General features: G+C 50.1%; 1 protein-coding gene across 2 annotated transcripts in view; it reads left to right on the forward strand.

Moving 5' to 3' along the window:
* Positions 1–27,814, forward strand: part of FSTL4 (follistatin like 4) — a 453,554-nt gene that overhangs the window by 383,718 nt on the left and 42,022 nt on the right. For both annotated transcript variants that reach the window (XM_004282127.3, XM_049708196.1), the window contains exons 7-8: positions 552–718; positions 14,002–14,122. In XM_004282127.3, coding sequence (XP_004282175.1) covers positions 552–718; positions 14,002–14,122 — 288 coding nt within the window. The remainder of the gene's footprint in view (positions 1–551; positions 719–14,001; positions 14,123–27,814) is intronic.

Genomic DNA, 27,814 nt, shown 5'->3' on the forward strand with positions numbered 1-27,814 from the left:
GGCTGCGGTGCACGGCGGCTGAGCAGAAATCCAAATCCAAGTTCAGAGAATCCTTAGACAGAAACAGACCTTCAAAGGTCAGCCAGTTCATTCCCCAGACTTCAGACAGTGCAACCTTTAATTTGCCCCCAGGTAGACGAGAAACCTGTCGGCCCGGCCAGCAGACCTTGACAGCACTTGGCAAGGCCCCGACTCCAGGGGGCCTGGAGAGCACAGGGCAGGGCCAGCACACCTGGCTCCCTGGTTTCGGAGGGGCAGCCCACACTCTTAGCTTGACTCACAGATCCACAGCCCAGATGCTTCCCCTACGCTAGCTGTGGTTCCTGACCTGATTTGCCTCAAACAGCCCTTTGAGCATTTAACGTAAGTTGTGGCCCCTCTCCCAGGAGGTGTGTCCATCTGTACATTTAGTCAGCACATCGTGGACAATGTTCCTGCCCCCGGAATTTGCCCGAGGCCCCTGACCTGCAGTAGATCCCTGTGGCTGTATCCCTTCAGGTATAGACTCCATCCCCTGGGCCTACAGCTGACGGTTTCTCCTTTCCCTGCAGAGGTGGTACAGCTCAGCCTCGCCCCTGAGGAGAGGGTCAGTGTGGCCACAGTGACCGTGGGCCTGAGCACAGTGCTGACCTGCGCTGTCCACGGAGACCTGCGGCCGCCCATCGTCTGGAAGCGCAACGGGCTGGCCCTGAACTTCCTGGATTTGGAAGACATCAATGTAAGTCACCTGGCTCTGACTCTGAGCTCAGACGCACCTCCCAGGGAAGCCAACTGGGCAAGATGCCGAGATGCCATGTGGTAGCCGCAGGGCCAGAGGGCTTTCTTTTCACATCCCACGTTGGTGCCATTCAGCCTGTTGTCTGGTGTCTGGAGGTATCAGTCCCACCTCGTGCAGAGAATAGGATGGATGGTGGCTGCAAGCCACTAGCCCACCCCAGAATAAGGTGAACAGGGGAGGCGCGGTGGGCAGGGCAGAGCATCTGGCTGGGTGACCCCAGGAGAGACTCTGGACCCTGAAGCTGGGGAGGATACAGACAGCTGGACACCGAGGAGGGGGTATTCCCTGTGGAGGGCAGAGGTGAGCCTCTGGGCTGGGTTGGCTGTAGGGCAGGGGCAGCAGGGTGGTGAAAGGAAACAAGATCAGGCCAGAGGGGCCTGCCCAGGAGCCTTGTTTGCTGGGAGAGGGAGTATGGATGTGATGAGTTGAGCAGAAGAAGAGAGCTCCAGAGCTCTCACAGCCTAACAGGAGCAACGGGGGCCTCCTGGGTTCTGAGGGCGCAGGCACCCCGCACTGGGGTCCCAGCATCACCCCACTCTGCCTTTATGACTGGACAATTTCTTAAACTGATCCTCAGTGAGTTAATCTATTAGAAGAGCAACATTATCGGTGCCTCCCTTCTACTGGCCTTGAGGAATAAAGGGATTGAGTCAAGAATACGCACTGGCCCTGGTTTGGCACAGGATAAGGTGGCTTCCTGGGAGTTCATGTGAGAAGATGGAGTGATGTCACCCACACAGGGTGCTGCCAGGATGGCTGACAGGTCTTGAGCTACTGTGACAGGAATACAAGTTTCAGGCAGAAAGGGGGCAGCCCTGGTCTCCTTGGCTCAGGACAGGCCAACCCAGAATGGGCTGCTTGGCCCCAAGAAGGAAGACCTGTGGGATGAGCGGTCAGTTCCTGTAGCCGCTGTGAGGTGGTGAGGGAGGTGCTGGGGCAGAGGGAGCTGGCCTGGGCCGTGTGACCCATGAGATGGACTAGCACAAAGGGCAAGGGACCAAAAAGAGACCAATTGGTTTGCTTAGATGCAACACCAGTCCAGCCATCAGCCCTGCCCCGCAATGCAGTGAGCATCACAGGAGGCGGTGAGCTCCCCATCCCTAGAGGCATACAAGCTCAAGCAGGATCATGGTAAACAATGCTGCTAGCCACAAGAGGGCAGCTAAACTCCATGACCTTGAAGATCCCTTCCAACTCTGAGACTGCTTTGTGGGGAGAGAGGTCCAGCGTTTAATCCTGCAGGAACCACAAAGTTGGAATTCTGCTACTCCCTAGACCCCTCTGGATGTGCCCTGGAGAACATGGGGGAAGCAGATGAGAAGAGGGGGTCACTCTAGAGTCCCACCCTGGGCAGAGCTGGGCAGAAGTGCCGTTTCCCCACCTTTGTCACACCAGGCAGGATGGTTTCCTTGCAATTTCCCCACTAGAGTGAGCATAGCCTATATCCCACCCATCTCTGAATGTCAGTACCAGCAAGCCTGGTGGCTGCGTGATGGTCAGATGCTGGGTGGGCAGAGTTCATCTTCTGAGCCTAAGGTGCCCCGGGCTTGTCTGCGATCTTAGCAAGGGAAGGCACTGTCCTGTTTGTAAAGACTAGGGTGTATGTGTGTGTGTGCACGTGCACGTGTGTGCACTGGGGCGCACATTTGTGTATGCATCTCCTTCAAGGTGGGTTGTCAGCTTTTAACCATGTTTGGCCAGTAGTGATTAATTCAGAACTAGGTCAGGTCCTCCTGTGTCTGTCTGAACATCCATGTGCATTGCTTGATGCTCTATTTAAAGACATTAGAAATAAAGGCAGAGGCAGAACTCCTCTTAATGCACTTGCCAGCAGTTAATTAAATTACTCTGAGTGTCTTTCCCCTCCCTCGAACATGCCTCCAGCACCAGCTCAATTGAATTTCTACTTTTCACAGTGAGGTTAGCAATTTGGGTAATTGTGGGTGCAACTGGAGATTAATGGCCTCTTGTTACCTCCCAGGAAACACTTGCTGCTCTGGGCAAGTCAGCAGCCCACAAGCAGGCAGGGGCCTGTGCTTCTCAGAAACCCCAGCGTGAGGGTGCAGGGCAGCGCCAGCCCCGCAGGGGTCCTTGCCCGATGCATGCAAGCACACACACACACAACACAACACAACACAACACTCACACAACACGCTCACACACACACACACACACACGCACGCACGCACCTGCCTTTAAGAGGGGAGGGACGCAGCACAGCCTACTCATGAAGGGCCAGGCTCTGGGGTCAGAAGGACCTGGGTTTAAGCCTCAGTTCTGCCACTTACTAGTTGAGTGACCTTGGAAATAGCACTTGACTTCTCTAGGCCTCAGTTTCCTCCTCTGTGGAAAAGGGATAAATAATAGATCCTGCCTCATAGGGTTATAATGAGGATTAAGAGACACATGAAATTCTTAGCATATAATGTTCCATGCTAACTATTATCACTCTTGTTTTCACAATATTACTAATTATTATTATTATTATTACTGCTCCCACCAGACAACACTCTCAACCCCTTGCAGCCCGAGTCCCCAGACAGCAGCCAGCGCAGTGTGGTGAGGCTCCCCGTCAGGCAGGTGTGACCCTGGGGTGCCCCTGCTGCCTGTAGTCGCCTCGATTCATCCGGAGGGAGACACTGACCAGCCACCTCCGACAAGTCCAGGGCCGCCACCTTCTCTGAGCCTGCGGGGAAACGGGGATGAAGCTGTCCTCCTCGCGTGGGCATTTTCAGACTGAGCGTGTCCTAGGACAGTGAGGAGAGCAGCCCCAGGAAGACATCAGGCTGGAGATGGGTAGAGCTGGGTCCTCAGGATTCTCAGGGCATTTCTGAAGCAAGATTGGTCAGGGGAGAAAAGCCCAGGGGGGCGCTACCCTGGTCGAGCAAAGATCGGGGATCGAGGGGTTCGTAGAGCCCCCCAGCCTGTGGCATCTCAGCGCCCTCCTCCACCTGCCACAGTCAGAGATGAAACATGATCACAGGCCTTGTAATGAGCAACTGGCTCCGAAACGCTGCAGGGGAAACAGGGGAAGCTGATCAGCTTACAAAACCCAAGGCGGGCAGATGAGAGAGCACCGAGAGGTGTGGGCCTCCTTTCTTTGTCATTTGTATGAGACATCTTGATTGGCAACAAAATATTAATCACTTTTTCACTACTCTCTTAATGAGAGGCTTTCATGAGCAACAAAATATTAATTTGTCTTATCTGTTAAGAATTCTGTTAATGAATTCAGTCACAGAGCTATTACAGAATGCCATGCTAATGACACATGTAATTAAACTTTTCTGACTTGCAAACATCAAGGATGCCTCACGCATCAGAATAATATTTGATCAGGAAGTAAATGTACCCTTGTAGCCCGGAGCCAAGCAAGAAGGAGCCACTTGGATTCCCCAGTGAGCAGTATCGCTGTCAGGAGTCACCAGTGTGTACACGGCCATCCAGATGGCCTACGTGGGGAGCCATCCTCTGCATTCACGTAATAAGTGCCTGCGAGTGGCAAGCCCTGTGGCAGAGCGTGGAGCAGACATTCTCCCCGGCCCCGAGGGGGCAAGGTAGCACAGACCTGTTGTGCCCCGCCCCCGGGATGCCTGAGCCCCCCTCTGCAGGATGCCTCAGCCTCACTGCAGCACAGGCCACGAGGGGCCCTGCCTCAGCCCCACCCGGGAAAACAAACCCCCCAAGCAGAGGGCAGCACTAGGTACCAGGAGTGCAAAGGCCCCCAAGACAGGTGCTCCCCAGGAGGGGCGGGAATTCTGCCTCACCTCCCGGCAGCGGGTCTCTGGACTATGATACCTCCTCTGTTTGGGTGATAAGAAATCAATAGTTTCTGCTCATGCACGTTCCCCAGAGCTCACAAAGGGCGGCCTGTAATTTGCTTACTTCCTGGCCAGCTGCTGGGCTCTTTACAGAAGCAGTGGTGGGTCTGGCGGCTTCAGACCTGGCCCTGTGGCCCCCACCTCAGCCCTCAAGGGCCCACGGCCACTGCTCCATCTCAGAAGCTGCGGGCAGGGGACAGGCACAGCAGCTCCCTGAGCATCACCTGCCCTGATCTTGGGCCAGGCTGCCGGCCAGGAGAGCACCTATGCCGGCGTGCCTGGGCGAGCCCGCACCCCGCAGGCCATGCACCGTGTGCCTGTGGTCAGCATGACCAGCCTAGGGCCCTGCTCTGCTCAGACAGCCCTGTGCCACGTGGGGGAGGGCAGCCCGTCACTCTGGAGGGCCACAACCAGAGTCCGTGGGGGAAGTGTACCCTCAGGAAGGACTCTGCCTTAGGAGGCAGGGAGATGCCTCTCACCACCGGTACCCAAGCGGGAAGGGGACCAGCCAGGTGCCCCCCGAGGGCTCTCTGGGCTCTGGGGTTATACAGTGCTGTGATAAGGCGGTTGTGTGGGAAGCAGGGGCGTGTGGGGCATGAGAGCCCTGCACAGGAGCCAGGGACCTTGCTTTTTCACCTGCACCTCAGAGCCTCCATCTTTCCTGTCTCCCGAGGCCTGTCCCCGAGACAGGCCTCGGGGCTGGGGGGGGGGCCCATCTCTGAGGCAGATCCATACGCTTCTCGCCCTACCCTGGGCTCCACACTAGGTGTCCTTGAGGTGAAGGGGGAGGCTGCCTCACTTTCTGCAGAAGTGGAACCCATCCCAGGCTGCGCGCCCTGCCCAGACTACACAGTAGCTACTCAGGAAGTAAAGTGACCGTCCCCAAACCCAGTCTTCACGCCCTGCCCCAACAGTGTCGGCTGCCCTCCCCTCGTAACTGTCTTCCTCGCTGTCCCGTATATCCCCAAGGACAGGTGCTGCCCATCAGGGGAGGAGAAGCAGGGAGAAGACATCCCCAAAGTCCCAGAAAATAGCTGACTCCTGAATCCTTGCTAGCGTTAATGCTGGTGTTTCTACCATCGGTACTAAGCCACTGCTGTGTCCAGGAGCCAGTTTCCATGCTAGTCCACTCACAAGCGTTTAATCCTCATTGCAGCCCTGTGAGGCAAGTGGGGTTCTGTTAGTCAGAGGGTCCAGGAACTTGCCAGGGCCTGCAGCCAGCCTGCACACCCCAGCCAGAGCTCCCCGGGTTCCTTGCTCTTAGGACACAGCACCTAGCACCAAGCATTGCCAAGGCCTCGCCCTGGGGCAGCTGGGCCTGCCTCCTGTGTCAACAGTAACCGCTGCAGTGTCCGAGCCCCAGTGGATGTGTCCCCTCCTGGTGCAGCCCGTGTGTCTGGTGCTCCAGGTCTCGTTAGCCACCAGCCTCTGCCACAGCAAAGAGAAGGCAGAAGGCTCTGAGACCAGCACGTGGAATTGTTTGGCCAAGATATTCTCAGGGAGAGGAAAAATTTTTCTATTGTATTCTTCTTAAAAAAAAAAAAAAAAAAGGCTTATAGCAAACCCCATATATTGCAAATGACTTGAAAAAGCCACTGTTTTTTGCTGTTTTTTTTCTTTCACCAAATCTCCCTATTGGGGGCTTTCAGATGTCGGCAGGCAGAGTACAGTGACAAAAGCAGAGAAACAAAACCCATTAAAAGAAATTATTTGTGGCAGTGTTTGAAGGATGTGTTAAAAGATTCCCTTTTTCCCCATGCCTATATGGGGAACAAATAACTCTAATGAAGCATATGCTCTTAGCCAGCTCTTCTTTGGAAGTAAGTTATTAAAAAGACCAAAAGAGAATGATTTAGGAGCCCATGACTCATTTAATTCTTATTGTCTTTGTATGAACCAGTCATGAATCTATTGTAAAAAGATGAGAGGCGTTTGATTAGCACGGAGAGCTGTTTGCAACATGCTAGACAGTGGTTGTAGGTTCTGCATTAAAATAATCTCGTTAAACGCTTGGGTACATTTTGTTTTAAATCCTTGGAAAACAGTATACTTGAAGCACTCAAAGCCTTTGGCCAGCTCGTGTTGAAAACCCTGGTTACAGATGAACAACCGGTTCTTTTGAGCTTTGGATGAGCTCAAACCACAAGGAGAATTGGCCAGAGCTCTCCAAGAGACAGGGCCCGGGCCCATGGTACATCAGCCTGTGGAACTCGTGGGGGTCTCTGCCCTCCCAGATACCTCCACTGGCCTTTGCTTTCTCAGTGGCCTCCTCAGGATCACCCCTCTTTCCCCATAGTGTTACCGAGCAGGGTTCTTGGCCTCTTTAATCAACAGAAATTGATCAGAGGCCAGACAAGAAATTCAGGTAAGGCTTTATTGGGGCCCCTGCTGCAGCAGCGGGGAGCGAGAACAAACAACAGGTTCCCTTGCTGACTCACTAGCTGAGCGGGGTGGAACCGGCGAGCTTGTTCTTTATATGCGGTGAGAGTAGGGATGTGTCCAGGGGGGTCGGGCTGGAGGGCCAGCTTATGTGGTTTGCCCACCCCTTCGGTGGTGTTGTGTGCAGAGGGCATGCGCAGTACCCTGCTTTTGCTCCCAACCCCTTGGTTTTGCTCCAGGCTCTTCAGAAGTGGCAGTTGGGTTTTTTGGTCTCTTTGTATCTTTCGTCCAGAATTTGCCCCAACGGCAGCATGCACGCAGTTATTTTTAGTCCCACACAGTTTCTTTGTATTCTGTTGCTCGAGGAGAGGTGTGTCCAGGTGCAAGCACTGCAGCAAAGGGGCCCAGGTCCCAACCTATCTCAATAGTACTAGCTTCAAGGCTTTACTTGTGCTCAGTGACCTCTTCTGGCCCCATCTCAAAGGTACAGAGCCCCTCAGGAAGGTTCTGATCCAGCTTCCAGACCCTGAATGCAGAGCCCCAAGCCCTACGCAGGGGAGCTCACATTCAGGCTGTTTTCAGGCTTTATCTTTTAAGAACGATACTGTGGTGAACATCCTTATACACACCTCTTTGCACATTTGTGTAAGCAGCCCTGTAAGATAAGTTCTTAGAAGTGGAATAACTATATCCAAGAGTGGACATGTTTTCAGTTTTGACAGATATTGCCAAATCTCCCTCCAAAAAAGTTGCACCAGTTTATACTCCCTCCAATGGTGTATAAGATTTTTAAACACCATAGCAGGAGAAAATTCCTGATTGCAAGCCTTGTTGGTCCCTGAAATGAGCCATGGAAGGAAGTTTAATCAAATCCTCCCTGGGGTGTTTCCGGAACAGCAAGAATGCCTGTCAGCTGTCTTGGCTGGGAGTGTGATCCAGGTTGGAGGAGCTGGTAGGCCCTCTAGGCCTGGGGACTCGTGATGCAAGGGGCCACCGGGGGGAGGGTTGCAGGGTTCCCAGATGAGGGCAGCAGGTTCGAGACGCTGTGGAAGTTCAGTGGACCCTGCAGTGCAGTCTAGCGCCTGAGTCCCTTCCCACCCAGGCTGGGCACACGGGGCTGATCGGTTAAGGATCCGAAGCCCCATTCAGGGGCTCAGGCCTGCAACTCCCCGGAAGGCCACAGGAGCTGCCACTCATCCACATGATAGACTCTATAGAGTCCTGGCCAGTCAAGAGGTGTCTGCCCTCTGGCCTCTGGGGATGGACGAGCTGGTGCTCAAAGCAATGTCTCTGGCGTGAGCCTTCTCGTACAGGTACCCAGGCCCCTGTGTGCACTCAGACACTCAAGCTTGTCCCCAGGGCAGAGGCTTAGCATCCACACAACTGGGTCAGAATCTCCCCCACTTGAGTTCTGGAACCAATTACAAAGTTAGAGACAGCAGTTCATACAAGAACGTCCTCAGTCTGATATCAATTTCAAGTTTGGGGAGTTCCCCAAACTACCTTTAGGTTTAATAATTTAACTAGAAGGACTCCCAGAACTCACTGAGAGCTGTTATACTCACAGTTACGGTTTATTATCAGGAAGGAGTACAGATTAAAGTCAGCCAGGAGCAGAAGCCCACAGGACAGAGTCCAGGAGGGTCCAAGTGCAGAGCTTCCATTGTCTCCTGGTGCGGTCATGGCTCCCGGCATAGACGTGTAACAACATACCTACCAGGGAAGCTCACCCAGGTCTGTGTCCAGAGCCTTCACTAGCACTCAATCCCATACTGCCCGCGTGGCTGACCCCTAGTATCCAGCCAGGAGACAGGAGGCAGAGCTGGTCCCATGTGGTGCAGGGCTCCCACCGTAAATCACATTGTTAGATGCTCTGGTTTGCTCAAGCAAACAAAGGCACATCCCAAGGCCTAGAGTTCACCTCCCAATAGCTGAGGGCAAAGGCCAGACTTCTCTCTGGGTAACGTTACTCCTTCACTTCACTTCCTATGGCTCCCCACGAGCCAGCACTCTAGGCTGACACACCTCCATTCATTCAGCAAACACTAACTGAGCACCCATTATGCACCAGGCACCATGCCACACATGGGCACAGAGAGATGAGGTGCCTCCCCTTTGGCACTGACCACATAAACCCCAGGCAGCAAGTGGCTGCACACTCCCCACAGTCCGGGGGAAGCCCGGAGCCTCCCCACAGTGCCTTCTCCCACACCTGTGGCTCCCTGCCCTGGGCCAGGCCTGGGAGTGGGCAGGAGGACAGACCCACTCCAGGCTGCTCACACCGAACGTGACTGTCCATAGCAGCCTTCCCCTGGGGGCTCAGTGGCCACTTAGGCATTGCTTCAAGTTGCAGAGACTTCTTTTTTAAGAGGACTTTGATCAAGAGGACTGCTTCTGCAGGCCCTCGCAGAGTGACAGGTCTGTCCTCTGAGGGGCTAGAAGGAGGTGACCAACACGGGAACCCCAGTGTGAGTCCGAGGGGTCAGCTGTGTAGAGAGAGCAGGGGTTTGGAACATGTGTGTGCACACACGCTGTTTACTGCATGTGTTCACAAGGATGTTTGTCTGTGCCCACCAGTGATGCATCTGGTCTTTGCTGGGTCTGGATAATGGATGTGTGTGTTCATGTGAGTGCAGACATCTCTGAGGACCGGCCATCACCAAGGCGCTGCATCGCTCAGTGTTTGGGTGCATTTGTGCAGGTGGGATGCTAGGGTTAGTGAAATTCTGGGGGCCAGAGTCAAACCAACCTGGGGGAAAAGACCCTCTCCTTTACTCCATCCTCTCCAAAGAGAGCCAAGAGTGCTCCTGAGAAGGGCAGAGCTAGAAAAGCTCTGAATAAATGTTCCTAAACTTTGTAGCACTGACAGTACCATTAACCTAACCTCTGAAATCACTCTGGAGTCCTTGTGTCTAACGTTTAGTCACTAAATAATCAGCACTGATGGCTCATCTTCATATTACTTAGACCTGACTCACATGTATCACCATGACAACATCCCCCATCTTGCCTCTGCTTAAATATTGTTTAATACTGAAGTTTCGTTTAATTACTTTATTAAGGGCAGATACCTAGAAAATAGCTTTTTAAAAGGCAAAAAAAAGAACGTATCTTTAAGTAAAATGCCTCTTTTCCAAAGACAGATGTGCATCAATACAAAGAATGGTCTCATCTGGCACCTGTTTATTTCTGGAAGGAACCTTGATTGTGCTAATACATTTCTACGCATCAGAGCAAAAGAAAAAAAAGCCATCCATGAAAGGACAGTTTCAGAGATGCAGTCAAGCACTGATAGCAGCATTCAGACACACCTCAGAAAACCTTCAGGAGAAGAAGGATTGCAGGTTTAGTTTTATGTAATTTCATAAATCAATTTATAAAGTAATTTCCTTACATCCAATGAGGTAACTTTGATTTCTGTAGCCAGTATTCATGCTCTTTAATATGCACTTTTTTTCTATAATTATATGATGCCTATTGTTTCAGCCCAGAGCCATTATTTTATTTAGTACAGAGTCAGGTTCTCCCCAGAGCCTAACTCACAGGCTGATAATGAGTTAGGTGCTCAAAGTAGAGCCATAAGGCATCCGGCAACCCCCACACCTCCACCCCTGAGCGATCACCCAAGGGATATGCCTCTGCTCCCGGGAGCAGTGAGGAAAAGCAGACAGAGAGGCTAAGCAACTCTGTTAGGGGCTCCCAGAAGCCATCAGCCCGATCTGGGGCTACACACATGGGCTCTGCCTGCTGCACTGAGTTGAGCCCTCCCCGTGTGCCCAGACCTGAGGATGCAGCATGGAGAAGGGGGCAGGGTGGAAAGGCAGGGACAAGACTTGAGACCAGCTCTCTGCCTCCCCACCAGCCACTTGCTTTGGACCCCGGGTGATTGGTAACATTTGGGGGCACAGGAAGGCAGGAGGTGGGCGCCTCCATTGTCAAACCCAAAGAACGGGAACCAGGGCACAGCCCCTGCAGAGAGCCTAGCTCAGCGCCTGGTACAGTCTGCTCAGCGAATATCTACTGAGGGCTTGCTCTGTGTCAGGCCCCGCTAGGCACTGGGGACACAGCAGTGAGCACCAGGCACGAGGGTGGAGCTCACATTCTAGTTGGGGAGACACGTGGCAAACAGTACGCTAAATGGGAGTAAGTGCGTGCCAGGTGCTCCACGGGGGTTACAGACAGGGCCGGCAGGTAACATATGAGCGGACTTGAAGGAGGTAGAGCAAGACAGACTGATAGTCCTGGGGTAGTGGGACAACAAGGAGAAGGTTCCTGAGGGGGCAGAATGCCAGGCATGTTGGAGCAACACCAAGGGGCCACAGTGCTGGAGAGTAATGAGCAAGGGAGAGTGGAAGGAGACGGGGCAGAGAGGGGACAGCAGGTCATCCCTGCAGACCCTCTAGGGCTGGGACTCCGAGTGAGGGGGGCGTGGTCTGGCTGCGGCACAGAGGGGCAGAGGCGGAGGACTGTGCGTCTGGCCCACGGCAGTAGCCGTGGAGGTGGTGAGAGAAGGTCAGACTCTGAATATATTGTGCAGGAGAGCTCTACTTTCTCACCCCACGGGGACTGGGCATTTGTTTTGCTTTATGGTTTTCAGGGTTTTTCTGAGGCTTAAAGCGACGTATGTCAGGATTCCCAGCACACAGTTAGCTCGTGGAGACTGTGAGCTGGTGTTATTACTGGGCACCACTCTGCAGGTGATCTGTGGGAACCTCAGCCTGGGGTCCCATGACCACCCAGCCCCACTGAGGTGGCAAGAAGAGCAGGGGGTGCCAGAACCTGAGACTGACTCCGAGGAGGGCCCTCCTGTGAGGAAGGGCTGTGGGTATGAAGGCTCAAGAAGGCAGCACAGAGGGAAATGCCAGGGGCTCCCCGGCACCAAAGCCCTTACACACAGCTCTGGCGTTGCCCTTTGGGATGGAGTCTGTCCAGGAACCCACCAAGTGAGGTATTGAGGTTCCCCCAGGTGGGGCCGCACCCAGCTCCCCAGCCCTCTTTCGAGATGCCATTCCACCGCTGAGACTCCAAGCAAAATGTATTTTCCTGCAGATTTAGGTTTTGACACAGGAAACAGCTTAGATTAGAAATATGTCAGCCCCAGAACGGACTGACCATTAACTTTTCATAAGCAACTCAGGTATGAACCCTTTATGTCTCTGTTATGGCACAGGACAAATAAGCTATCTGGTATTTTATTTTTATTAGGGAAGCTTCCACTGCGTGATAGGAATGGGGCTTTTTACAGCAGAGCAATGTTTCAGAGAAAACTCTAAGGGTTTCTTACAGCAGCCTTCTCCAGTATTTCACTCCACTGGGAGCACTTCTGAGTATTTTTTCCTTGATACTGAAAGCAGGCTGCATGCATCCACTCTGCACCTTCCAACCTGTGCCTTAACCCAAAACTCTCTTGGGCCTGCACCCTTCGTTGGGTTAATTAGCCCGAAAGCATCTTTAAAGGACTCATGATGGTTGTGGCCGGGCCCTTGGACAATCCTGTGCCACACTGACTGGTGGCCTTCCGTCCCTCCTGCCACGAGATTGCCTCTGTGGAAAAAGGAAGCTCAGGAAGGACAGGGAGAATGATGGGAGGGATGGTTTGGTGTTGTCTCCAGGGGGTCAAGAGGAGTTTTGCATCTTCTGTTAATAGTAAGAAAAGTAGCAGCCCCCATGTATGTCACACTTCCCACACTGGAAAATGTACTCATGGGCATTCTCTTGCCAGATCTCCCCATCACCCCAGGAGGCAGATAGGGCATATAAATTGTCCACAACTTACAGGTGGGGAAGCCAGTGCCCAGAGGGATGAGGGAACATTGGTCAGTGCCAGAGTTCAAGCTAAAACCTGAGTATCTTGAGTGCCAGCACTGGGCTTCCCCCATCACGCCTCACAGCTAGTACTGCCCAGCCCTGTTTCTCACCAGGGAGCCAGGACCTCCTCTGTCCCATCAGCTCTGAGCACCACACCTCAGAGATGTTTGGTAGCTAAAGCCAAACATGATGAAAGGTCTCCCTGAAACACCGGTAATTCCATTCCCCAGCACGTCTGCAGTTGGTGCCTGGACAGGGCCAGCGTTGTGCATTGTTCTGCAGGAGACAAGCAGCTGGCTGGAAAGGCCCTGGGGGAGTGCTGTGTGCCCAGCGCTCACCAGGGGACTCTGACCAGCTCAAAGCCCCCTCCTGCCCATCCCTCCCCACATGCTGGCCAAATAGGATCCCACTCTGAGGCTGCAGAGGTCACAGGGACGGGGCTTACTGAGTCGTTTCTCATGGAACCCCTGGCATCAGCCCCTCCTGCTCTCTAGTACATCCCTGCCCTTGTTTTTTGTTTGCCCTCATTTTCCTCAGAGTTCAATTTCCCTTCTCTTAGGTTACCCAGATCTCTGTAAGCTGCCTGCAATTATTTGGAGATGGAGGTGAGATCTAAACCAGTGGTAGGCAAACTATAGCCCATGGGCCAAAGGCAGCCCACCACATTTTTTTAAATAAAATTTCATTGGAACATAGTGATACTCATTAATTTAGGCATTGGTATGGCTATTTTCATGCTACAAGGCAGGGATGAGTAGTTGACAGAAACCCTATGGCCCAGAAAGCCAAAAACGTTTGCTATCTGGCCCTTTAAGAAAAAGATGGCTGACCCTAAAGGAGGCCGCCCTCCAGAGCTTCTCAACAGGTGGACAAGAGCTCAGGAAACGGGCCAAGCAGCAGCACAGGAGGGGCAGGTGAGCCCAGCTGTAGAAATGGAGAGGGAGGGTGCTGGGGAAGGTGTTCAAGCCAGACCTCACAGAGAAGGTGAACAAGATCTTAAAAGGATGTATAGGGTCTGGGCAAGCAGCACGGAAGAGACACGGAGGTCCTGCTGCCCAGCCCTGCAGGGAGCTCTGGTTGAGTAAGGGGGCCAGGCAGAAAGGAAATCTCTCGCAGCTACAGGGTTTCTGTTTTCCTGCAAAACCAGAGACCTGGCTATGCTTCCCAGGCTACTCAACAGAGAAGCCAATCTTGTTGTCTTCCTTGCCCAAGCAGGACTTTGGAGAGGACGACTCCCTCTACATCACCAAGGTGACCACCATCCACATGGGCAATTACACCTGCCATGCCTCTGGCTACGAGCAGCTGTTCCAGACCCACGTCCTGCAGGTGAATGGTTAGTAAATGGCTCCATGCATGTTGTCCCCCCAAAGTGTTCCCAAACGCTGCTCAGAACAACCCTCCTCCCCTCCTGCATTCTGACTTCTTAAAGAAATACCTGACCCCAAAATGTCCCATCTTTCCTGTAAGTAAAGAGGGACTGGGGAGCGGGGTGGGCAGGCAGGGGCAGAGTCTGCCAACTCATTTCCTGGTCTGGCTTTCCCCAAAGCCTCCTCTGATGAAGTGAGTCAAGGTGGGAGGGGGTGAGTCACTTAGGCAGGTCGCACCCAGCATCTCCAGCAGGCCCCTGTAGAATGTGGAGTGTGCCCTGTAGGCGATGTTACCAAACCGAACTTGGGTCCACCCGCCTGCTCAAGGTAAAGCCCGTCTGCTGACACTGGATTGTGGTGAAGGAAAGTGCAGCGTTTACTGGAGGGCGCCAGGCAAGGAGTCCAGGCAGCTAGCGCTCAAAAGGACCCAACTCCCGAAGGCTTTCAGGGAGAGGTTTTCGAAGACAGGGGGTTGGGAGGGGGGGTGCTGTGGGGCGCGTGATAAGCTCGTGGACATTCTTTTGATTGGTTGGTGGTGAGGTAATTGGGAGTCAACACTGTCAACCTTCCGATTCCAACCGGTCTGGGTTCTATGTACTTGTGGACAGCATAGAGTTAACTTATTCCACCTGGTGGGGGTTTCAGTATCTGCAAAACAGCTCAAAGGACATGGCTCAGAATGTTATCTATAGTCCTTGAGGAGGAACTAAAGGTCCTTGACTTTGTTTAATGACTAAACTATTATTATTTTGTCTTGCTTAACTGTTTTCCTTTCTGCATTTTCTCACTTGTCTGATTAAATTTATTCTTTGGCACTCAGGGCAGGCCTGGGAGTCTAAAGGTTTTCTATAGACAAGAGGCAGGTGGAGGACATGGGGGTTGGGGAGGGAGTCTGTCCCGGGAAGGCCCCATAGGGTCCTGCTCGACATGGAGATGGCAGGCTGTTGTGGTCTTGATCCAGTGAGAAGCAGACACTGTCTAGAACATGCCACTCCTCCTCCAGGTACTGTGGACCCAAATCACTCATCCAGTTGGGAGGCCTTACTTTCTGCAAAAGGGTCTGCTTCCCACCTCCCTCCCCCAGAGGCTTAAGGAGCCTCAGCTGGGGCCCAGCCAAGCGGAACCTCAGCAGGCTGCCTCTCTGCTTCCCCGTGTTGCCAGGACTCCCAGAAACTGAGAAGAATTAACCCCTGCTGCTGACCACGTCAACAATTACAATAGTTCTCTGAGACGTTCTCTGGCCAGTCCCTGGGCTAACACATCACATGGACTCTCCCAATCAGTATATTTTAACCCACTTTATGGATGAGTCTCTAGGTAAGGTCACTTTCCTGGTCACACCACTGGTAGGTGTCATTCTAGACCCAGGGCTTGTGCTCTGCCCTCTGTCACACGGCTGGCCACTCCAGCCATCACAACAAACAAGCCATCACAGTGCCGTGGCAGATCAGCACTCCAGGGAAACTAGACGTGTCCAGCCACGCCCGCCTGGACATCACTGCTTTCACCAAGCAGGCCTGAGCAGGGCGTCTGTGCACCAGAGAATAATGGGAAAGCTCCAGGTCAGCCCCAGACCCTTTGTGCCAGCTGTGTCCAGGGCTTCTGCTCTGATAAAGTATACACGGTGTTGAGAATAATTACATCATGAGGTCAATGTCACTTACCTCTGGGATCCTGGGTGACAGGCCATTTAAGGACAACAGAGTGAGCTCAGCTTGCCTCTACATTTGTCTTATAGGATGTTTTAGGGATTTTTATGTTCGTACGTGCCGAAGCCGTATTTTATTAGTATTTCCCTTGAGCTGGGACGTATTTAATCCTTTGGGGCTTTGTGGCTGTGTTTGTTGGCTTGAATCAGGGTGTACAATGAAGTTTCTGGATTTCATCAGAAATAACCCAGGGGTTCCCAGTTATAACACCCCTGGGTGAGTCATCCCAGGCTGCCATTCAGAGGCCAGCCTGGTGTGCAGCAGGCGGGCAGTGTCTGGGCCGCCCCCTGAGCAGGGCTGCTCCAGGGGCAGAGCGTGTACTCTGCAGTGTGAAGAGGACTTTATCATCTAGAGCTGGAAAGTGGTGCCCAGCCTTGTACAGTGTTGGTGAATGTGTGCTTGTACAACTCCACACGGTTTGGCCCAGGTCCCTCGGGTCCTCAGACCAGCCTGAAAAAGGGAAATCACCCAGGATTCCCAGATCCTCCATCCAGCCCTTTGCATCCTGCCCCATCTCATAAGAACCGAGGGTACAAGGAGAGGGCTTGAGCCTGGTCCCCTTCATTTCCTCCAGAACAAATCTGTGGGGAAGGGAGGGGATCCACCAGCCCAGGAACCAGAGTAACTCGTGAGTGAGAGCCTGTCCTCGCCTCAGGCGCCTGCAGGAGACTCTGTGGTCTTACACACCTTTAATACACGAATGGCAGGTCCACGGTGCTGGGAGGGCCCTTCTGCCTCTTGTTCCCCCAGAATTCTGAGACAGAGCTCATGATGGGAATGAGCCATTTCCTCCCTCCCGGTGCTGAATCCAGGAGCAAGGCCCAGGCCCACGGACACCATGTGTTGCTGGGCTGAAAGTAGAGACTAGGCTGCTTCCTGTTGCTACCCGAGTGGGGAGTGGACTCTGCAGCTGACACTGGAGAGTTCTGTTCGAGCCTCCCCAGGCACTCCACTCCTACCCACCCCCCAGCCCAGCGATTGCTAAAGAGGCTGCTTAGGGCTAGGGGAGTCTAAATAGCAAAACCTCCCCACTGAGATCCAAAGAGAGGCCACCTGAGATCCATTTCCTAACTGCTGGAGATTTAAGGCTTCTCTTCCAGCCGAAGCACTAGAGTCAGCGGCAGCATGCCGGGACCTCCGTATTTTGGGGTGGGCTTTCCACCTCATTCCATGGCTTACTTCGCTCAGTTCCATGACGGCTGGGCTGGGCCATTAGGGTGGGCCTCACTCCAGGAGCCCACAAGGTCCCTGGGCTGGGCTCACCCCCAGGCACGTGGGGGTGGCATTTGGGTCCAGTAAGCAGCTCCCTCATGGGAGCACCGTACTAAGGTAGATCTGGTGTTGCCTCCCAAGGACATGAGTCCATTGCCTGCTGACCGAGGAACAAGACACGAGGTTTTCAGAGTGTTCCAGAAGTGAGGCATGCTGTGTTGACTGAGAGGGAAAACCTCCCTATCTGTGTGGGAAGGTGGGAAGATGTCATTGAAAGTAAAATGGTACGAAAGACACAATTACGGTAGGAACATTTACTGAATAATTACTGGGCAGCATCTCTGTTTCACAGATGAGGAAACTAGGGCTCAGAGAGATCAAGTGATCTGCCCAGGAACCCCAGCCCTACAACTAGTATATAACTGCAAAATGGATCTTGACACCAAAGCCTAGACTCTTGACGCCTTCTCTGCCCCATCCTCCCCTTTGGGACATTGCACTGTTGCTGTGGGTGAATCCAGATGTGGTCGTTCAGCAGGTCGGTGTTGATCTGCTGTCGAGGGGGGCACACTGGGGGACCGGGGACAGGACCCCTGCCTCGTTTATCCCTGCCCCTGGTGCTGAGCTCACGCGTGGTCAGAAACAGCTGGCTTAGCGAGCATGCAATGGAGGACCCCCAGCGTAGATATAAGGGCAGGCCCCGCCCGCAGCGGGACTGAAGTTGATGACCTGCACGGCTTGGCCGTCCAGCTCCAGGTGGGCTTCGCAGATCACTGTGCAAATGCCCGATGCTGCTCAGGTTCCCAGGGGGAGGCCCAGGAGGGCTGGGCTGCTGAGGAAGGCTCACCGAGATGGTGGGCACGGGGCGCTTCCGGGCAGGAGGACTGGGAAGGTGAGAAGGCACCGTCTGTGCTCAGGACAGAAGGAGCACTGCTTTGCTGAGGCATCTCGTGGAGAAGATGTGAGAAAGCTATAACAGATTCATCTGTGGGATTTGTTCCTTTTCGTCAGTCATCCCAAGCGTGAGTCAAAAGCATGAAAGATGTCCCAGAGCAGCTTGAGTAGAATTGGTGGGGTCGCCCAGCTGTGCTGTGGGTGGTGGGATTTGGTCCCCTCTTGGCCTGGAAGATGGCCTGTGGCTTACTGAGCCGAGGCGGTGCCCAGGACACACAGACAGGGAACAATGTTCTGTCGTTTCCTTCTCCTTGCTTCTCCTCAGTCAGAGGGAGGACAAGAAGGGGAGGATGACGAAGCGGGGAGAGGAGGCCCTGCCAGCTCCCTGCCTCTCTGAGGGCTCAGAAGACTCCATGTGAATGGCAGGTGTTCTGGGGAGGCAATGTGTGGCCAGTGGGCCCAAGAGACGGGGATACCGCACATGTGAACAGGAGCTGGGTGGCGCTGTTCCACCCAAGGCACGGCGCAGACCCGCGCTGGAGACACCTCTGTCATAGGGTCAAGACATGAACTCTGAGCCAGAGAGACCTGGATTCAAGCCTAGTACCTATCCAAGTGCTGGTACTTCCTTGACGTACATCTTTGGTGAGTAAACTCACCTGTAAAATGGGAATGACAATAGTGCCTCCTCCCTTATAGGCCTGATGAGATCGGATATGTGTCAAATGCTTGGGAAATGCCTGGCCAGATATAATTCAGAGTCCAAGATGGGACAGATATGGGGGAGGTTTTGTTTTGTCTCAAGCCATATTTAACTGTAGTTGGCGGACACAGATGATCTGAGCTGGTAGCCCCTCAGAGACCTTCCAGCTCATTATACAGATGGGAAAATCAAGACCCAGAGGAAGTTGCCAAGCCAGGAATAAAATACAGACTCCCCCCTGGAGCTGCCTCACGCCCTGGTGGCAGGGGCCGGGCTCCATATACAGGCTGGGCCACCATCTTCTGGAGCTTCTTCTCCGTCCAGGACTCTACCTTGACCTGGTTTGCTAAAGGAAGCCCTTCCAGGCAACTGTTTCCTTTCTCAAATTATTAGTATAACTTCCCCATAGACCAGACCCCCCAGAGATGAGGCCCAAACACTGACATGATTTATAACTTCATGCAAACTTCCCACATTGCTTCCATAGGAGGAACAGAAACTTCAGAAATAAATGATTAATCCATTAAATTAAAAACACCCTCAACCTCCCCACAGTTCAGACAAGTAGCAATTCATTCCCAAAGCACAATAGTAATCTCTCAAATCTGTCTATTACTCCAGCTTGGTACTTTTGTGAATGTGCCTCTTACTTAAGACATTTATGCTGCCTTTCACCTTGGAAATGATTGATGTTTCCCAAAGAAAATGTGCCTTTGTGTTGTGTATTGAAATATTTTCATGGGAAGGTTTTGCAAATTTAAAAGAAAATGAATGTGTTTATCCCAGATACATTAATTCGAATGCTTTTTAGTGTGTGAATTAACACAGAGGAAGAGGGGATCAGGGCCAGAGGAAAACAGTTGGGCCTTTGCCTTGCTGCTGGCAGAAAGCTGTGTCTCCACCCGATCCCTACCCTGGGAAGGGTAGTTTCTCACAAAGAAAATGCAGGACTTTTTCTGACAGGACCCTGGCCAAGCAGGGGCCAAGGGTACCAAGGTCTTTGATGCCTCCCTGCCCAGGGTTCTCCTTAGGCCCTCCCTGTCCTGGCAGAAGGCCGGATCAGGGCTCTGGCTGCAGTGCTTGCTTCAGAGCCCAGGGCCTGTTCCACACCAGCTGCAGTCTTAGCGATGCCTCATCACACGCGAGGAGGACAGTTGGGTCCTGGAGGCAGTGGCTGAGCTTCTACCCAAATGATGGGATGATTGTTTTTTCCCTCTAACATCCTATTGCCAGTTTTCAACTTAGCAAAGGTCAGGTCAGGGCAAAACGGGCTTCTCGGTGGAGCTCCTTGGTACTCCGGGGTTTGCCTTCCATGTCGCAGGCCCGCTCGTGCCAGGCATGGAGCTGGGAAGATCCAGGAGGCTACTGGCCCCGATGTAGCCAGGGGTCTGGGCCTGTGTGCAGGGCCCCCTCCCATTGCTGCTGACTGGGCTGCGCTTCTTTGGCCTCCTCCACGCCAATCCCTCAGGAACCATAGGAGGGGAGGCCCAAGCCACTGGCTCACAGAGGGGCAGCAGCAGCTTCCATCCCCGGGAGTCCACCGTGCACGCTCACAGACGCACACACGCACGCACACTGGGACCCAGGCCCTGCCCCACCCCTCCCACCTGCCCCTGCCCCGTGAACTTCTCTCTCTCTGCCATGCCCACCCTGCCTCCTTGACTCCACTGCCCTGCACTGATTGTTCCCTTGGCTAAGAATCCTCCCTCCCACCCACCTCTCCCCGCTCCGCCCTGCCTTGCTGCCAACACCTCACCCTTCACTGTCGTCATCATTCATTCAATAAGCATTTACTGAGGTTCTCTGCATGCCACTCACCAGGCTGAGCACTGAAAACAGCAGTGGACAGACCAAAATCCCCATCCTCATGGAGCAATTCAGAGGGTGGAAGACACTAAGGAGGAAAATTTTAAAACAGGAGGGGATAAGGAGACTCAGATAAAAGGTGGAAGCTTTAGGTATGACGGCAAGTAAAGGCCATACTGAAAAGATGACATTTGTGTCCACTTGGTGGGAAAGTCAAATATGCCTCCAAAGGATCTTGGTCTAAGCACCTGGAAAAGTAAAGGCCGTTCACTGAGAGGAGAGGATCGTGGAGGAGCAGGCTTGGAGAAGAAAGATCTGGAGCTCGTGGGGACGTGATAAACGTGTGATGTCGCACAGCCCACGGGGTATCTAAGTCTGGAGTTGAAGGAAGAGGTTTGACTGGCGGTATAAATTTCCGATGCCTCACAGGGGAGCTTGTATTTAAAGTCAGTAGACCAGAATAGATGCTGAAGGAGTGCAGAGAGAGAATGTCCAGCAGCCGAGCACGACAGCGCTGAGAGCCTGGGGGATGAGAAAAAGCAGCAAGGAAGGCAGAGAAGAAGCCACAGAGACAGGAAAACTAGGAGTATGGTGTCTGGGGCCAAGGAGGAGGGGTGATCAGCTGTGGCTAATGCCACCGGCACGTCAGGGAAGGTGAGGAAAGAGAACTGGCCATAGGGTCAGTGTCGGTGTGGGGGGGGCGGGGCACTGTGGTCCAGAGCAGAGCCATTTCCACACGTGGTGGGGAAAGGTCTGCCTGGAGCTGGCTCCGGGGGGATGGGGAGGAGATGTGAGAGCCACCAAGTATGGACAACTCTCCAGGGTGTTTCCAAGAAGAAAAACGGGGCAGAGTTGGGGAGAGAAGCTGGGGTAAAGAGGTTTGGGGATTTTTTTCCAAGATGGAAATTAAAAGCGTTTTATGGACTAATAGGAAAGATCCAGTAAAAAGGGGGAAACTGATGCAGGAGGGAGAGAGAAGTGCTAGAGGGACGTTGTGGAAAGGACGTGAGGGGATGCAATCTAGGAATGAGGCTCGCGGGACAGGAAACTCAAAACTGGGTCCTTTTCTGGGGAATGGAAGGAGGATGGTCTGTCGGTGGCAACACCTGCCCCACCTCCCAGTCCATGGGGTAGGGGACGGGGCGGGGGGACAAGTGTGGGGAGAGAGAGCCACATCCACTTAAAAGGCTGCAAGAGAAGGAGTGTCACCAGGTTTCCATCTGAGCAAGAAGGTGAGGAACACTCACAGAGGAGTTTAAGGATAGAGGACGTTCTGCTGATGGCAGAACATGAGTTCTAGAAGGCGCAACAGAAGGTTTGGGGGATGATGGATGCCCCAGCGGCCTAGGCTCTTGTAGACTGACAGGATCCCAAATCGAGGGCATGAGGGAAAGGGCCCTGATGGTCCTCAGTTGCAGATGAGGAGACTGGGGACAGGGGCCACTGGGAGGTGGAGGACGCGGGGTTCTGAGGGCCATCTTTAGTCCTGCTGATGGAGGGATGGAGGTCCAAGGAGGAGTGGTCGTAGCCCCCAGAATGACTTCGGCTCCTGGAGACCTCCAGGCCAGCCAGGGTTTCCTCCCTCTCAGCAGACGTGAGCTGTCTTCTAACCCCTGCCACTGGAGGCCCAGGTGTCTTTGCCCAGCAGATAGTCCTTTGTTTTTAAGTGAATGGATGGTTCCACTCCCTTGACTTTCAGTCAGCTTTTGTCTTGTTGTAGAACAGCGCCACCTATTTCAGTTCAATCGGTCTGCAAGAGCTTCCAAGTCAGGGCTGACCCAGGGTCTCACCTGGAACCAGACAGGTAGAAGCAAATCCCCCAGCCCCAACCAAGACCTCCGGAATCAGACACTGTGGGGTGGGCCCAACATTGTTTTAACAAGAGCTCCCGCTCCAGCCAGGGGATGCAGATACACACTCAAGTGTGACAGGTTCCTGGGTCCACAGATTCCCATCAGAGGGCAGGACAGAGGCAAAGGCTAGTCTTCAGGGCTTGTGCTGGCCACTGGGCACCTCACTGAGGAGACTGGTCCACAAACCACCAGTTCACTGGACAAACCTACTATCAATAAAGGGGTAGGCCCCACAGGCATAAGGAAAGTCGGTATTTCCTTTGTGAGGTGGAGAGAGTAGGTCCAAGTGCTCTATTCTGATAAGTCTTCCCAGACCCCTGTCCCTATGTCCCGAAAGCTCCCTTCTGGTAATCCTCATCACACCTTGCTGTTATGTTACTCATCTTCCCCCTGACAGAAAGCTTCATGAGGCCAGGGACTGGGTCGATCTTATTCACTGCTCTGTGTGTAATGCCTGACCCTTAGTTGGGATATAATAAATGTTGACTGCACAATATTGAGTTGACAGAACTTTGTAAACTCTATAAAGACCATTAATGTGCTGCTGGACTCAAAGCTGGGAAGTGCCTCAGCCCTCCCCTCTCCTCCCCACACTGCCTTTCCCTCTCCCCCTGCCTCTCCCCCACCCCCCGCCATTTGCTATTGTAATACTTGAAATACTTTGTAATATGTGGTATGGAAAAATGACAGTCATCACTCTCGTTATTCAAAATTTCTTCTGCTGTTCTTTCACATTCTTTCTTCTAGCTAAATTTGAGAATTATTTTGTCAAGACCCCACCAATTGATTTTAACTGGAATGAGATTAAATGTTTGGCATAATTTGGAGTATCTTGTTTCTTAACAACAGTAAGTCTTCCTATCCAAGATCATCTCTCTCTAATTTTTCAAGTCTTTTTATATGTCTTCAGTGAGATGTTATAGTTTCATTCATTTCGGTCCCCTGTGTTTTCTGTCTGGCCACTACTGGTACATAAGTGAGCTATTCATTTTGTCTGTCTGGGTACTGGCCCCTTTATGGTACTCACTTATTAAACCTTACACTTCTGGTTCGTTATCTGGAGCATATCCAGGTAAAGTATCATTTTTCTCCACCTCTTTAATATTTCTCCCTCTCATTTCTTGCCTTCTGTTGACAGTAACATCCAGAAAAATGTTGAGAGTCTGATATTGCCTCCTTTCCTCTTCCCTTTTTGTTTTTTCCCCACTTGATGTTTCACCGTTCTGAAAAGATTGGTGCTGGTCCCACTTTTTATAGAGATATTCTTCATTGTAGGAAGAAAATATTATTCTGTTCCTATTTTATTGAGGTTTTTTCCCCTCAAGAAATGGATTTTGAATTTTTTTCAAAGGCCTTTTAGTGTCTAGCAAGAGAATCAAATGGTTTTTCTTTTTTGACTGCCTTTGACTTGCATATGATTAATTATAGATTTCCTAATAGTCATTGAAACATATTATACTTGGTCACAGTATGTTCTTTTATTGGGTTGGCCAAAAAGGTCGTGAGGTTTTTCTGTAACATCTTATGGAAAATAATACATCTTACCCAATAATGCCATGCTAGGTTTGATTTGCTAATATTTTTATGTGGGTATTTGTTTTTGTGTTTTTTTAATTTAATTTTTATTTTATATTGGAGTATAGTTGATTTACAATGTTGTGTTAGTTTCAGCTGTACAGCTAAGTGATTCAGTTACACATATACATATATCCATTCTTTTTCAGATTCTTTTCCCATATAGGTTATTACAGAAATGGAGTAGAGTTCCCTGTGCTTGCTATACAGTAGGTCCCTGTTGATTATCTATTTTACATATAGTAGTATGTACATGTTAATCCCAAACTCCTGATTTATTCCTCCCCCCCCCCCCACCACATTTCCTCCTGCCCACAACCACAGGTCTGCTTTCAAAGTCTGTGAGTCTGTTTCTGTTTTGCAAGTAAGTTCATTTGTATCATATTTTCTTGGATTCCACATTTCTAAGTCTGTGAGTCTGTTTCTGTTTTGCAAATAAGTTCATCTGTATCTTTTTTTTGAATTCCACATGTAAGTGGTATCATATGATATTTGTCTTTCTCTGACTTATTCGCTTAGCATAATGATCTCTAGGTCTATCAATTTTTTCTTAATTTTTATTTTATATTGGAGTATACTTGATTAACAGTGTTGTGTTAGTTTCAGGTGTACAGCAAAGTGATTCCGTTATACATATACATGTATCTATTCTTTTTCAAATTATTTTCCCATTTAGGTTATTACAGAAAATTGTGTAGAGTTCCCTGTGCTATACAGTAGATCCTTGTTGATTATCTGTTTTATACATAGTAGTGCGTATACGTCAATCCCAGACTCTGAATTTATCCTTCCCCCCAACCTTTACCCTTTGGTAACCATATATTTGTTTTCTAAGTCTGTGAGACTTTCTATCTTGTAAATAAGTTCATTTGTATCATTTTTATAGATTCCTCATATAAGTGATATTATATGATATTTGTCTTTCTCTGTGTGACTTGCTTCACTTAGTGTGATAATCTCCAGGTCCATCCATGTTGCTGCAAGTGGCATTATTTCATTCTTTTTAATGGCTGAGTAATATTCCAATATATAAATGTACCACATCTTCTTTAACCATTCATCTGTCAATGGACATTTACATTGCTTACATGTCTTGGCTATTGTATACAGTGCTTCAGTGAACATCAGGGTGCACATATCCTTCCGAATCATGTTTTTCTCTGGATATATGCCCAGGAGTGAGATGGCTGGATCATATGGTAACTCTATTTTTAGTTTTTTAAGGAACCTCCTTACTGTTCTCTGTAGTGGTTGTACCAATTTACCTTCCCACCAACAGTGTAGGGGAGGGTTCCCTTTTCTCCACACCCTCTCCAGCATTTATTGTTTGTAGACTTTGTGATGATGGCCATTCTGACTGGTGTGAGGTGATATATCATTGTAGTTTTGGTTTGCATTTCTCTAATAATTAACAATGTTGAGCATCTTTTCATGTGCCTCTTGGCCATCTGTATCTTTTCTTTGGAGAAATATCTATTTAGGTTTTCTGCCCAATTTTTGATTGGGTCGTTTGTTTTTTTAATATTGAGCTGCATGAGCTGTTGGTAACTTTTGGATATTAATCCCTTGTTAATCATGTCATTTGCAAATATTTTCTCCCATTCTGTGGGTTGTCTTTTCATTTTGTTTATAGTTTCCTTTGCTGTGCAAAAGCTTTTGAGCTTAATTAGGTCCCACTTGTTTATTTCTGTTTTTATTTCCATTACTCCAGGACGCGGCTTGAAAACGATATGGCTGCAATTTATGTCAAAAAGTGTTCTGCCTATGTATTCTCTAGGAGTTTTATAGTATCCAGTCTTACGTTTAGGTCTTTAATCCATTTTGAATGTATTGTTGTGTATGGTGTTAAAGAATGTTCTAATTTTATCTTTTTACATGTAGCTATCTAGTTTTCCCAGCACCGTTTGTTGAAAAGACAGTCTTTCCTCCATTGTATAGTATTTCCTTCTTTGTCGTAGACTAATTGGCCATAGGTGCATGGGTTTATTTCTGGGCTTCCTGTTCTGTTCCATTGAGCTGTACTTCTGTTTTTGTGCCAGTACCATATTATTTTGACGACTGTAACTTTGTAGTATAGTTTGAAGTCAAGGAGCCTTATTCCTCTAGCTCCATTTTTCTTTCTCAAGATTGCTTTGGCTATTCGGGATCTTTAGTGTCTCCATACTAATTTTAAGATTTTTTGTTCTAGTTCTGTGAAAAATGGCATTGGTAATTTGATAGGGATTGCATTGAATCTGTAGATTGCCTTGCTTAGTATAGTCATTTTTACAATACTGACTCTTCTAATCCAAGAACATGGTATATCTCTCCACCTGTTTGTGTCATCTTCGATTTCTTTCATCAGCATCTTATAGTTTTCAGAGTACAGGGCTTTTGTCACCTTAGGTAGGTTTATTCCTAGGTATTTTATCCTTTTTGATGCAATGGTAAATGGGAGTGTTTCTTTAATTTCTCTTTCTGATCTTTCATTGTTCGTTTATAGGAATGCAAGAGATTTCTGTGTATTAATTTTGCATCCTGCAACTTTATCAAATTCATTGATGAGCTCTAGTAGTTTTCTGGTAGCATCCTTAGGATTTTGTATGTATCGTATCATGTCATCTGCAGTGAGAGTTTTACTTCTTTTCTAATTAGAATTCCTTTTATTTCTTTTTCTTCTCTGATTGCCGTGCCTAGAACTTCAACACCTATGTTGAATAAAAGTAGTGACAGTAGACATCTTTGTCTGTTCCTGATCTTAGAGGAAATGCTTTTAGCTTTTCACTGATGAGAATGATGTTAGCTGTGAGTTTGTCATATATGGCCTTTATTATGTTGAGGTAGGTTCCCTCTATGCACACTTTATGGAGAGTTTTTATCATAAATGGGTGTTGAATTTTGTCAAAAGCTTTTTCTGCATCTATTGAGACAATCATGTGGTTTTTATTCTTTAATTTGTTGATGTGGTGTATCACACTGATTTGTGGATATTGAAAAAGCCTTGCATCCCTGTAATAAAACCCACTTGGTCATGGTATATGATCCTTTTAATGTATTGTTGGATTTGGATTGCTAGTATTCTGTTGAGGATTTTTGTGTCTATGTTGATCAGTGATATTGGCCTGTAATTTTTGTTTTTTGGTATCTTTGTCTGGTTTTGGTAACAGGGTGATGGTGACCTCACAGAATGAGTTTGGGAGTGTTCCTTCCTCTGTGATTTTTTGGAATAGTTTCAGAAAGATAAGTGTTAACTCTTCTCTAAAGAGTTTGATAGAATTCGCCTGTGAAACCATCTGGTCCTGGACTTTTTCTGTTGGGAGTTTTTTAATCACAGTTTCAATTTCAGGACTTGTGATTGGTCTGTTCATATTTTCTATTTCTTACTGGTTCAGTCTTGGGAGATTATACCTTTCTAAGAATTTGTCCATTTCTTCCTTAGTATTTCTGTCATGTCCATTGTAACTTCTCCTTTTTCATTTCTAGTTTTATTGATTTGAGCCCTCTCCCTGCTTTTCTTGATGAGTCTGGCTAAAGGTTTGTCAGTTTTGTTTATCTTTTCCAAGAACCAGCTTTTAGTTTCATTGATCTTTTCTATTGTTTTCCTTGCCTCTGTTTCATTTATTTCTACTGTGATCTTTATGATTTTTTTCCTTCTACTAACTTTGGGTTTTGTTTGTTCTTCTTTCTCTAGTTGCTTTAGGTGTAAGGTTAGGTTGTTTATTTGGGATTTTTCTTGTTTCCTGAAGTAAGATTGCATTGCTATAAACTTCAGTCTTAGAACTGCTTTTGCCATGTCCCATAGGTTTTGGATCATTGTGCTTTCATTTTCATTTGCCTCTAGGTATTTTTTAATTTCCTCTTGGATTTCTTCAGTGATCCATTGGTTGTTTAGTAACATATTGTTTAGCTTCCACATGTTTATGTTTC

This window comes from Orcinus orca, chromosome 3, assembly GCF_937001465.1.
Source record: "Orcinus orca chromosome 3, mOrcOrc1.1, whole genome shotgun sequence".
Taxonomy (NCBI): domain Eukaryota; kingdom Metazoa; phylum Chordata; class Mammalia; order Artiodactyla; family Delphinidae; genus Orcinus; species Orcinus orca.